The 13,521-nt window shown below is 42.5% G+C and overlaps 3 protein-coding genes across 3 annotated transcripts in view; 2 read left to right on the top strand and 1 right to left on the bottom strand.

Moving 5' to 3' along the window:
• LOC307157378 (uncharacterized protein) overlaps positions 1-13,521 on the top strand; it is a 670,360-nt gene that overhangs the window by 74,299 nt on the left and 582,540 nt on the right. The gene's annotated exons all lie outside the window — the stretch shown is intronic.
• The window catches only part of LOC307157382 (uncharacterized protein), a 388,998-nt gene that overhangs the window by 157,759 nt on the left and 217,718 nt on the right, over positions 1-13,521 (top strand). The gene's annotated exons all lie outside the window — the stretch shown is intronic.
• On the bottom strand, positions 5,432-9,281 carry LOC307156994 (uncharacterized protein; the record flags this gene model as incomplete). Its single annotated transcript, XM_079868722.1, has 6 exons — positions 5,432-7,175; positions 7,285-7,533; positions 7,673-7,905; positions 8,023-8,363; positions 8,455-8,652; positions 8,867-9,281. The coding sequence occupies 6 exons, from the start codon at positions 9,279-9,281 to the stop codon at positions 6,596-6,598; spliced, it is 2,016 nt and encodes a 671-aa protein (XP_079724848.1). The 3' UTR covers positions 5,432-6,595.

Genomic DNA, 13,521 nt, shown 5'->3' with positions numbered 1-13,521 from the left:
CAACCTGTTAACATGGGAGCCGAAATAAAAACAGACATGCCACGCAGCCAGTGTGTCACCAGCCTTATTCAAGCGCGAATGTCACATTTTCAAATCGAATACCGAATATTCGGGTCCAGCCCTATAATTCATAATCCCACGTTTATAATGAACAACGCTTTATGGTTATAGTGTTATTGTGTTACAAAAGGTGTATGCAGAGAACAGAGGGGCGGGGTGAGCAAAGCTCATTAACATTTAAAGACACATGCACTTAAACGGAGTGCTGAAAACAGAGCCGTTTTTGACCAGGTAAAATTAGTGTTTTCTTAAAATACTAATGAGAATTTTTAAAGGGGTGGTTGAATGTGATTTCACTTTTTTAACTTTAGCTATGTAATGTTGCTGTTTGAGCATAAACAACATCTGCAAAGTTACGATGCTCAAAGTTCAATACAAAGGGAGATATTTGCTTTTAAAGAAATCAATTTCTAAGGACTACAGCAAACGGCCGGTTGGGACTACAAGACATTCCTCCAGGGTTAGTGACATCACTAACCCCAACATTTACATAAACCCCTCCTCTGGGAACACAAAAAATAAAGGGGGTGAGGCCATTTTATGTTGCTTTGGAGAAGAGTTGTGGTAGTAGAGTGTCGTTGGTGCTATGCCGTCGAAATGCTGTTATTTTCACCCACATTGCAGGTCCACTTTGTTCAGTCTTCCAAAGGACGGTTACAATTTATTGGTCAATATATATACAATATATAACTCGGTCCCTCATAATTCTAATCCAAATGTCGCTCTCTGTGCTGCACATTTTCCAGAGGAAAGCTTCCTCAATCTACGTGAGTTCAATGCAGGATTCGCACAATGGCTTGTCCTGAAAGATCGAGCGGTTCCAACTTTAAAAACAGAAGCTGTTGTTTACGAGCCTGTAAGTATGATTTTTTCGTTGATGTGTTTTCCTGCAATAGTTCGTATTGTTAATTGTACGTTGTAGCAAGGAAGTAAATGAAGGACACCGATGTTTGGCTCCACAAACAAGTTTGTTAAATGCCAATTCATACTTATCCGACAAACACATACAAACTTCTGTTTAATATCACCAGCGCAGCGAACTTGGAATGTTTGTGGTTGTTGTCGTTTATGTGATCAGTGTAAATTATTCTTTGATTATAGCTTTTATGTATTGTTTATCTACAGGCATGCTAAACATGGTTTGTGTTTGATTTGGCTGTTGTAAAGCCAATGTTTAGTGTGTTCGTATTGGGTTAATAGTTCTGGCGACAGATATTTAGCTACAATCGTTCTAAATATACAAAAGTAACAGTGTCATATAGCGATCACAATAGATCTGCAGTCAAAAACATACCATTCTGAAATGTCCTTTAACAGCCGTTCTTGAACAGGTTCTGCTCGATCCTCTCCACTAACATTCTCTGGGTCTGATTCGGGCTCAAACTGGTATGGCAATATTGACGCCGTTGTTTACTGAAGCACAAACTACCGGTAAGGGTAAGAGGTGTGACGTTTCCGAACAACGTGCACTTGGCGGTTAGCGAATCACAACACACTGGGCCAGCTAACCAATCTGAGCCCATTGCGTATTTTTGAGGGGGGGCTTCATAGAACCCGGAAATCATCCGACCGTTTTTACAAGGAGGAACAGAGCAGTGTAGAATAATGGTTAAATATGTGAAAAATAATGCAAATTTTTAAAAACGAAGCATGAACACATGTTACAGTGCACCCCACAAACACAATCAAGCCTTCGAAAAAAGGTGTTTTACCACCCCTTTAAATTGTGCGTAAACTGTGCTGTTATAGCTGACGCATCCAAAGCCCTAGCCATCATCTCTAATTAATAATAAGAAAATAGGCATATTTTGCAGTCTTAAATGTGCAATAGAAGAAAATATTACCAGTTACTCCACTTTACCTCCATATTTAACCTCTTAACCCCCGCCTTACCCGAGCACATTTTCTCCAGTTCAATATTAAAGCTTCTCGAATGGAGCTTACAGCCTATATGGGACAGGGTTAACGCCTCATTTGAAAGCTAAGGCCTACAAAACTAATTGCAACATTTTTGTTGCCACGTTTTTGTCTTCACATTTTTGAAGCTTTTATGTCATGTGTTTCGTAGTTTGTGAGTCATATCTTTGTCACCTTTTTGTCGCTCTTTTGTGGCTTTTTCATCACTCTTTAGTTGTTTAGTTTTTAATGCTATATTGCCACTTTTTTTGTGTTTTCATCCTCTTTTTTTGTTGCTTTTAGACTTGGGTAAAGCCAAACTTGTTGGTTCAGGTGGGGGTTAAGAGGTTAAGAAGCAAACAGGGAAATGTTTAGCTGTTTCAATCCCTTGGAGCCAGAACTAAGCAAAGGTAAAGAAAAAAAAATATAGAAAACAGCAGCCCTAGTTTCAAGATCTTACCATCAGTGCCTTTGTTCATGGGTCTCTTTCTGTGTGGTTTAATCTTGGGCGGCTGGTCTAGCGTGCTTTCCTCTCCGACTCCATCAGCGCCATCAAACTCTGAAGACAAAGACACATAATAAACTTCATTAAAGGGGTCATATAATGGTACATGCACTTTTACAAGTTGATTGTACTGAAATGTGTGTTGGCAGTGCCTGTACACAACCATCATAAAATGATAAAAATCCAGGGTTCTCAAGTGTCACGCATTGGCCGTGAGACACACGCAATTCAACCAGTTCACACGCTCACACGCCACACCGTGTATTTCTCACGCTGAAAAGGCAATGCCAACCAAGTTGTCCTGCAAGCTTTATATATAACGTTGTATACGAGGCACTGGCACACAAAGTGAAGTTTCCTGTCGCCAGCACGTATCTCAACCAGATTGCGTTCGTTACTAGGCAACATACTGTAGTTGCGCGAACACTTGGAAGTTGACGGAACATTCTCGGCCACCGTCCGTTCGTTACTAGGTAACCATTACAATATCGCGTGAAAACACGTCGTGATGGAGAAGGTAAGTTGGAAGAAAGCTCGTCTAACATTTTTAGGCTAGAACATTTAATATATAGCCCATCGTATACATTATTATTGATGCAGTCAAAAACTCTACAACTACTTTGCAACCAGGCCAGAAGCTTTGGCTCAGTTTGGCTAGCTTACGTTATCTGAAACTAAGGGAAATGTTAATGGATATGGGAAGGAATGAAGATGCATTTCTTCATTTTATTTTAAATTATATATTATACTGTATTAATAGTCTTTCTAGTTACATTAAGGCTACATGTATTAAAGCAGAGTGCTTTATAACCTATATATAGAATATTTTATATCCTGTCCAACACAAAACACATTTCATAAGCTGGAGTGTGCACTCTTGTGTACACACACACACACACACACACACACACACACACCTTAATACTCTAATATGTCATTTGTTTACAATGTCCCACCACACAATAAATCATTATACCATTTCGACTAGACACATTCAAAATGCAAAAAGATTTGTTTTTCCAAACTGTTTGGAGCAATTTGTTATATTTTTGTAATTTTTGTATATTTGTAATTTTGAAATATAACATTAAAGAGTATATTTGATGTGATGAATTACTCTGTCTACCAGATTTACCAGTTGTTATCATTTCAATTTGTGCTGGTTAATTATGAACAATGGGTAAAATTGGGGGGCGGGGGCGGGGCTCCATTAGGGCTCCTCTCCTAACCGCATGTGATCTCACTCCAAGCTTTTGATAAAACTTGAGAACCCTGTAAAAATCCATCCAGTGTTTTTTTTAAAATCTCCTTATATGCCCCCCAAACCCACCCCACCCCACCCCACCCCACACCACACCACAACACACCACACACACACACACACACACACACACGCACACACACACACTGTTTAAAGGCAGAAAATATTTATCCAACCCCATTTAAAAACAGTCTGTGGGTGCCATCGTTTGGACATTCATCATATTGCATTGGTTTTCATTTCTTGTCCTCAAACAGAGCACTAATCTGTTTATTTTTAAGTTACACATTCTACATTGATTAAATAGAAAATCAAATTAGTTTTTAATGGTATTATATTATATTATTAATTATTATATTATTTTAAATAATATTATAAAATAATTTATAATTAAGAGGATAATAAAGTTAGTGTTAATTAAAATTTTAAGGAAAACAAATATATTGATCTAAAATATAGCAAATTAATTTTAAATTAATTCAGGTACAATTACCAAACATATCTCAAGGTCTTTTTGTCTTTTTATTAATTTAATTAATAAACTAATTATATAAAACTATTATCAGTGCACTACAAATAAACTGGTTCTATGCCTTTACTTTATTAATAAAACGTATTTAACAAATACAAGGCTTAAGACATTTATTTTCCTTTGGTGGTACAGCCTGAGACATGCACAAGCCTTCTGCATTTTTGTTTTGCTTTTCCCTCCATTGTACCGAACTCGTACCGAACCGTGACTTCTGTGTAGCCTACCGTTCCACCCCAAATAAGATTCTAAATGTACTGGTCCGATTTTATGACGAGGATGCAGGCAGTGTGAAAACACAGCACCTTGCCAAGGGACTATTTATCAAAATGTTCTCCCAGGGGAGCACACCCTTGGATCCCGCTTGACAATTATGTTGATCAGGGCATATATCTTGTCTTAGGGGCCCGCTTACCTCCCAGGGAAAAAAGTTCAGGCTCAGGATTTTTTTCTACTATCACCCCTGTTCCTTGTCAAGAGCTGCCTGCAGCTGACAACCCAAAGACTCCCCGGATTGGGAAGCCTTGTGGCCCACAGTGCAGAACAAAATGCATAAGGAAAATAACAGAGGGCCAGAGGATGGAAATATTTGGTGCATATAGAAAGCTGACATACCCTGAAAAGAAGCACTTCATATTTCAGTTGTTTCATAACCACTTGCTCAACCAACTCAAATATTTGGCATTGCAGTGAATATAATGAATGCGACTGACTCTTAACAATGTGATGAGGGGGTTTGCCCATAAATGGAGAAACAGGGGAGGGACCCTCAGGTCGACAACACGCCCCTTCCAAATGTAAACAATGCATAAGCAAGTAGCTGTCCACCTGTAGTGCCGGGTGTGTTGTTTACAAGTGGAATGTGTTGATATGATCAAAATAGCTCTCTCATCCTGCTTTGACACTGGACTCAGTGACATTGGAAACAGATCCAAGTGCTCGATAATAAGATGACTGAAATGCTCATCAGGAGAGACTAGAACAATGTGCTATGTGCTGTGCTATGTTATAAAATTATGTAGTCTATTAGTTTGATCAGAATAACATAAGTGATGAATTACAACATACTTTATTCAATGTAATATTAAGAACCCTGCCAAATTCTACAAGATGCAATTTAACAAGTAAAACACTTCAGTTGTTTGAATAATAGTTAATTTCAGGTTTTTTTGTATATAAGGTGACACAACAAATACAGAAACAGAGTTTACAATGCCATGATAGATTTTTTCCCAACTGTGCAGATGAGGCCTCTAGTCCTTGCTGTATGCACATACAAGGAATAGTTGCCACCGTGATAGCCTAGAAAATGCATGGTTGCACAAAGATCCAGGAGACAGGAAATCTTAGAATGTGGGTTGCCCAGGCAACCCTGTGAGGCTCACATATCAGCTGGATCAGAGGAGCAACAAATACCAAAAACCATAGAAGACAGGTCAATGTGTATACACAATATATTAGGCACACAGTAAAGAACTTCTAACAGAATAATCAATTAATAAGTATTAATTAATCAATTCATTTCCCACAAGTTCACATTTCCAGTTCTGGAGGGCAATACTGAACATCAGAAAACAATGTGTGTACTGTGATTATTGATGACATTGAATGGTACTGTTTTAATATCCACCCACAACAAAGCAAACAGGCTTACCTGCTATAAAAGGTCTAGATTGAAAATGATTTAGTCATAGGGTCAGGTATGAACTACTTAGTTAACATACTGTAATTCAAGTGTTTCTTCAAAATCTTTTACTTGTTTCCCCTTCAGGAGGAGTGCCAAGGCCCATATGGGGATACCAGCATTTCCACAGGACAGTTTGGCTAAGGCTATGGTATAGGTGATTAACCTTTGGGTGCTCTCAGATCAAATTGAAAAGGAGGACTTAAAAAAAGAAAGAATTCTGTTAGTTTTGTCTGTAAGGAACTTTGACAAATCAATAAAACTGAGTTATTTACAATAAAGTATATCAATCAAACAGTTCTGTTGTATGTCATGAGTCTTCAAATCAGTAGTCCTTTACACACGGTTTAGTTCACACATTGGATGGAAATAAGGTGAATTACAAATGTCACCCTTAAAACACAGTCCAGCAGTGTCCAAATATGTTGTTTTAAGATGATGATTCATAGTGTGGAGAGAAAGACCACACACAGGAGAAATGACCGACGTTAGTCTAGTATCTCACCTCAGACTGGTTTGTCATAAGAGTCCAGAAGTCATACACTCTGAGGGTCATCGACACACGCAGGCCTCTACACCGCTTCAAGGTCTCGTTCTTGGTAGAGGGGAACAATGTCAACTATTTACAAAAAGAAACGTCCACAACACCCAACGAGTGGCTCAGTGTCCTTTATCACCTCGCCCGTGAGTGTCTCTCATCTCTGCCAGCCACTGTTCAACAGTCTTCCCCTCAGTGGCAGAGCAGAAAGATACGGACCCGTATTGGCTGTGACCAGTCTCTTTCCTCTTCTGTTGCCCGCACTTACTACATTTGTAGTCCCCCTGCTTTCTCTTCTTCCCAGGACACCCTGACACCCCAGCCGCGGCTTCCGCCTCAGCTTTTTTCCTCCTCCGGAAAGCTGTTGACCGTGGCACGATAAGGGGTGGTGGGGTTATTGGTGTAAGGTGTGGAGAGTCCTGGGAGGAGCCTAGGAGAAAGCAGGGCTGCTGCTGGGGAGGGGCTGTAAGTAGCTGCGGGGCTGGAAGAGAAGGCACCTGGGCGGGCCTTCCTCGTTGGGTGGCCTGGCGTGAAAGGTCCTTTGGCCCTGTAAAAACAAAGGGCTGTAGTTCTGGAGGTGGCCGGGAGATGATTGATGGCCTGGGTGCAGAGAGAGGCTCGGCAGCAACGCACGGCACACGGTGGAATATAACACCCTGCTCCAGGATGGTCTTCTCCCTCTCCTTCTGTCGTCGATTGTACCTGACAGACAGAAAGAGGAAATTAGATCTAGTCGCATTTTGTCTAATATTATCACAATGTTGATAGTTCATAGCATAATGATTATGTTTCATGGTCATCATTATCTTACCATTGTGAGATGGTCCTTTGACTTTGCTCATACAGCTGGATGTTGGTCTGGGCCATCAACCTCGGGCTGTCCAGCACTGCCTCTCTGATTGACACGTAGTCCGCCAAGATGAGTGCCCACCTGCTCCTCTTGGTGCCGCCGGACTGCGTGCCACATGGGTGGAGACGACAGAGCTGGCTGCATATGGCCTCCACCAGGCAACTTACGCCTGGCCAATTTGCAGGACCCGAGTTCAGTCCCAGAAAGCAACTGAAAGACAAAGAAATGAACAAAAAATACATGTTAGTGTTGGCAATGGAACTGAAACCTTTTAACTAATTATTCTAGGCTAATTCAGCCTCATACCATTCATTCAAGGCTGTCCTTTCCAGCTTTTCCGGTTAAGGACTTCCCCTTCGTTGCCTTGAACCGCCCCCGCTCGATCCTGTCCTGGTGCCGGGAAGGGTAGACCACTCTCTCCTTGTCAGGCTCCGGTAGTGCACGCCACAGCCCTATCAGAGTGTCTACCCTTCGATCCGACAGCCCCTGAAGACCCCTCACCTCTACCAAAGGCTTTGCTGGCTTTGCCAGCCTGCAGACGTGCTGGTATCCCAGCTGGCCATCTGGGCCTTGGCATTCCTCCTGAATGATACAAATAAATCCAATTTTTTAGGAAACATTTAGTTGATCATGTCGTAAATAGTGAAGTTGGATGTAACATAAATAAAACGATTCTTTCAAGTTATAATCAAACCTTACATCAGAGCCTGGTGTGAACTTAGAGGGAGGGGAATTCTGATGGCCACGGGCCTCAGGGCAGTTGTCGTCGGTGGGGGTGGCTGGACCAGATGACCCAGACCCGGGTGCGTCAGCTCGATCATCTGACCGGGATGCTGCTGTTGAGGTTGAGGACGAGGCCAGAAGAGGAGGATCGGGGAGGTGGATGGTCGGGTCGTCATCCTCCGTCTCCTCCTCAAAGCCCTCAACCTCCAGGGGTCCCTCGACAGCATCAGCCTCATCTGGAGTGTCGGGATCCAAGCTGACGGCCTGCAGCACTTTGTTGGTCTGGGCATAAAGGTACTCCACCCCAATGAGTTCCCCTGTAACATGATGGAAATGCTCAGGTTAAAAAGCTAATGACATGAACAAACCCTCGCTTTCCACACTGACATTACGATGCGGTTGATATACCCGTGTATATGCCAGGCTTTGTAAAGTCCTTAACCTGCCTTGAGCCAAGCACGCATTGGCTGAGCTGGTTGAGGAAGTGCTGCAGGTGGCCACTGTAGCAGAGCAGTGGTTGCTTCTCTCCCTCCTTTGCTGCTGCAGCGCAGTTCTCATTCCCATCCAGGAGGAAGTCCTGGAAATGCATTCCACTGGCACTGCTCCCTATACACAGAGTACTGCAATGTGTGATGAGAGAGCGCTGAAGTGTACACATCTCAATCTAGTTACAAACCTATAATTACAATTCATTCCCTGGAATGAACCGGTTGAGGTGGAGGTGAAAAGACTCCAGAGAAGTGGAGCCGCGCGCGCAGCGATACATTGTCAGAATCACTCCGCCCTTGGTGATAGTGCCAGTCTGGGTGTACAGCTGTACACTCGGAGGGTCCTGTATGCACTTGAGGTGACGCCTCTGCTCTTGCCAGATTGCCCGGATGCGAACGGGATCCAGCAGCGGGATGCCCAGGGTGTCGTGCCCCTTCTCGCTGTTGAAGATCTCCAACATCTCTATCAGGAGGAGCTCCGTGAAGTGCCATTTCCTTGCTCCTGAGGTGGCTGTAGACCTCCCTGTCAGTGAGACCGACCATCCCGCACCTCCCCTCAAGCTCGGACCGCTTGGCCTCCAGCAGTCGATGGACATCCCCTGCATCCCATTCGAAAATGCTGGAGGACAGCTGTTGCATGAAGGCCCCGTACAGCTGGTGGCTCTCAGAAACAACACCTGCTGCGAACCGCCGCATCAGGTGCCAGATGTTAAGACGAACCACCATCTGGGCCCACTCGGGACACATGGCAGCAGTCTTGGATCCGCTGACACTAGAGCAACAGTCTCGGTGTTGGACTGTGTTTCATGGTATTGGTCATTTTGGCAGAGGAAGTATTCTTTATTGAAAATTCAATGACAAACTAAAAACTACTACAAACTAATGTGGTATGCTTACAATATTGACCAAAAAGTACACCGTGGCATGTGACACTTAATATGGTATGAAAGTTGGTTACCTTCTTTGTGGAGTCCATCTTTAAGATTGACCCAAAGACAGAGGTGACCCTGACCTTAAACTCATCCAGCCGTGACAGTACGTCCATGCTGTAGACTGTCAGCAGCCAGACCGGTGAGGGGACCGTTGGCATTTCCGGGAGTGGCGAAATTGTGGCCGGATGTTTCCAGAGGTCATGAAGTGCTGGCACTCGCCGAGGTACTGAATGGACCATCACATCCAGGCTTCGCTGTGGCTCTCACACAGCTTCTTGTACAGCTGAGTTGCACTGTTCCCCAAAAAGCGCTCCCTCAGCATCACTACAACTGCAAGGTCACAGGAAAGCCTGGAGAGATAGGAGTTTTTTTTTTTATGATGTAAATGTACCTTTTAAAATGACAAATAACAATACACTGAATTGTCAGTTCTCAGCTGTGAAAACAAAAAACAATAAATATTTACTTGTAGGTCAGAATCGCTGGAAACTGGCAGCGATGCACAGGATCCAGCTGACCCAAGACGTCCTGGGACCAGCCCGCCACCTTCTTTTTACATTTAGGGCACTCCAGGTACTCTGTGGCCATTAGGTACCAGCCCTTTACATCCAAGGCCCTCCGGATGGACTTGTAAAGCTCAGCCTTGGTGAGAGTGGTGTTACACCCAGGCTGGGTGCATGTTAGCTTGAATGAACACATGCGCAGTGGCATCCAGAGGAACAGTGGACACGCAAAGAAGGGGTCGGGCGACGCGGGTGGCTGATCAGCCGAGGTTGGGGAGGGTACCACCACAGACGCAACTCTGTGGTAAGTTGTGATCTCCCAGTGCGACCCCTGGTGAACAGTGTATGGCCGATCCACTGCTGCTGCTCTTTGTTGAGGACTGCCCGCCAGCTCTCTGGAAGAAGCAGCTGCATTATAGATAGAGGACAAGAAAATGACTAAAAGTAGTTTTATTTTAGTAAAATACTAAAATACTAGTAGCTTACAGTTGTGAATATCCAATTACTTTCTGAACCGTCGCTGTTATAGGTAGACTCACCTCAGGACTTGCATGTGCAGGCGGCGGACACGGGAAAGATTGACGTGGCACAGCCTGCTCTTCAGTCCGGACAGCATCTCCCGGTGGATCCTGGGAGGCCTGGGGTGGGTCTGTAGTCGTTTGGGTGGAAAGGCTTCATAACAATACATACAGAGAATTAGGGCTGCAGCTATCGATTCCTTTTGTAATCGATTAATCTAGCACTTTATCGATCGATTAATCGAGTAATCGGATAAAAAAAAATTAGTGTGTTTTTAAACAACCAAAACAAATAATGCATAACGAAAATGATATGGCTTTAAAATGATCAAGCATTTGGCTTTTATTTCTCAAAAAACAAAACAAAAACAGAGGTATTTATTCCAACTCCAACATTTGGCTCCAAAACTAAGCCCATTTATTGTAATTTTTACCCATTTAGTGTTTATTAGTGCCAGTGCCAACAATTAACAATACAGTTAAGTCAACTTTATACTGTATAGGCTAACATGTATAACATGTAAAACTATGAATACAAACTTAAATAGTAAAGGCCATTTGGCCTTAGTTTTGTCTTCTTAATACAACATTACAAAAAAGGATGGCACCTTCTGCAAATTACCCACCGGAGAACAAAAATAAATGAAATGAATATAAAATATCAAGCCAAACAGGTACACAATGTATACAATTTATAAAAAAAATAAGTGTAGCTTTGAAAAGGGGAATGTTTTATTGCAAATATGCATTTTGTTAAATAGAAAAAGAACAGCATTTTGTTTTTCACTTAGGCTAGTTGAAGTATATTAGCACGTTTTGTAGTATTATATTTTTTTGTTAATTGAAAATGTTCTATGCTCAATTATTTGGTAGCCGATTATGTCTTCCCCAAAAGTACGAGTGGATTTGGAGAAGCAGGCTGGGGAGTTTCATTTTTTGTTGTTGTCTGTAACTATTTGGCAGACGTGACAAACAAGGTCTCGCAAAGACTGCAATACAATATTTGTTCCTCCATCACGTCCCGGTGTGAATGCATGCTGAAATTATTGTTGCGTGGCTACATAAAAGTTTAGGCATATGTGATGCATTGCCGCAATTGGTCTGACTGGCACGTGAGAGAGACGAGGGTGCATGTGTGTGTGTGTGTGTGTGTGTGTGTGTGTGTGTGAAGGGGTTCTTTTTTTAGGCTATACTCTCATGCAATTGAACGTGAATACATTTACTACTTAAAAACATCAAAGCTAAACATCATATCTAGTCAAACCGCATCACGACATCACTACAAATACAGTATGGGATTAAAATCAGCGAACATCAATAGGCTTCGGCACGGGCGGAAAACATTTTTTTTTAAATGGCGCTGGGTCAAAAAAAATGCGGGGGACAGAATCGTTACCTTGTTTCAGCGACGCTGAAAGGAAGCGATCCCAAACTTTAGACATTCTCTGCCGTTTATGGACATCTTTACTCTCCGCCGTCGCGCCAACTAAATTCAAAATGTATCACGCGCTATGGTGTGCTTCCTGAACAACTGTCCGTGTGAAACAATCAGATCCCTGCGCGTATAGTGCGCGTCATAGGAATTTAACGAGGCTTCGAGGCAGAGTTTTTGCCTCGAGGAATTTTTGTAATCGAGTAAATCGAGTAACTCGATGAATCGTTTCAGCCCTACAGAGAATTCATCCATATATCAGGCCAAGTATTAGAAGAGGAGATTAGATGTAGACGAAGCATTATATTAACTTCAGGAAGTTCACAGTAGTTAAACAAAGCACAGGTTGATGTCAGAAAAGCAAGGAAACTGAAGGAAAAAAAAGTGAGAAAGTGTGTCAAGGTTGACACAAATCGAATGTGTAATGTAAGTTGTTAAAAAAAAAAATTAAGACAAACATTTCAGCCACGTAGGAGGGTGGGAGAAAAGTATAATATCATGCACAATATCTCCACAATGTGGGGTGAGGTGGTGGTACAGCGGGGTGAGGCGGCGGAGCTAGACACCATGAGAGAAAATGTGCAGCCACATGGCAGGATATGGATTAACAGCAACTAGTAGGCCGTTCTAGATGTACATGAAAGTGCGTGTGTCAAGGTTGACACAAATCAAATGTGTAATATAAGTTGTTATAAAGAAAAATGAAGACAAACCTAATTTGTAAGTCGCTTTGGATAAAAGCGTTTGCTAAATGACTAAAAGTAAATGTAAATGTAAATATGTACAGTTTCTCACCCAAACCCTACCTTATCCACTGGACCGTTTGTCTGATGAATATTCCAACAGAAAGGCATTATATTACATACAACATTATGTTTATCCGAATAAAAAAATATTATCAATGAATATCAGGTAATGTATCAATCAACTTACAGTTCTCGGTGGCAATGGCAACTGCGACCAGCTCTGCATCCGAGGGCTCTACGGGGCGCAGAGCTGGTCTGGGAAGCTGGTTTTCTATTTACGACACATAGAAAAATGTTTAACGTGGTCTCAGTCATAAAGAGCTCATTGTTCCAATTTGAAAACGCTTACTGGGAACTGCAGTCTTTTTGGCAAGGATCTTCCTGACCGTTGACTGCAGTTGACCTGGGGTCACAGAACGCTGCCCTAAAAATGCAGAGACCGCTGCACCAAGAGGCCTTTAACACCAAGCAAACAGTTGGGAATAAAATAACCATTGTACTTTATTAAATGAATTAACGGGTCATCTTTACTGATACCAATACTTACCCTGATCTGTCTTAACCCCAGCAAGGGGAGAAGAGGGTGCAGCTGCCTCCTGGTCACGGCGCCTGATATATTTAAGGGCTGCTTCCATAGGGTCCCCGGGATTCCGGGGTGTCTGCTTCCTCAACCAGTTGACATAACCGATGAAAAAAAAAAAAATCATTAGAAACTTGATTCATCAATTATCACAAAAAATACAACTTATATCAGCATGACATTGTTATTCAAATGACTGTTCTCACCCAATGTGGTCTTTGTCCTTGGACTCATACAGTCCCTGCAGTGTCTCTGCCCTGTACCTGTGAAATCCAA

The sequence above is a fragment of the Squalius cephalus genome (genome assembly GCF_949319135.1).
Source record: "Squalius cephalus genome assembly, chromosome: 4".
NCBI classification, from domain to species: Eukaryota; Metazoa; Chordata; class Actinopteri; order Cypriniformes; family Leuciscidae; genus Squalius; species Squalius cephalus.
The sequence above is the reverse complement of the archived record's forward strand: the minus strand, read 5'-3'. Positions and strand labels throughout refer to the sequence as shown.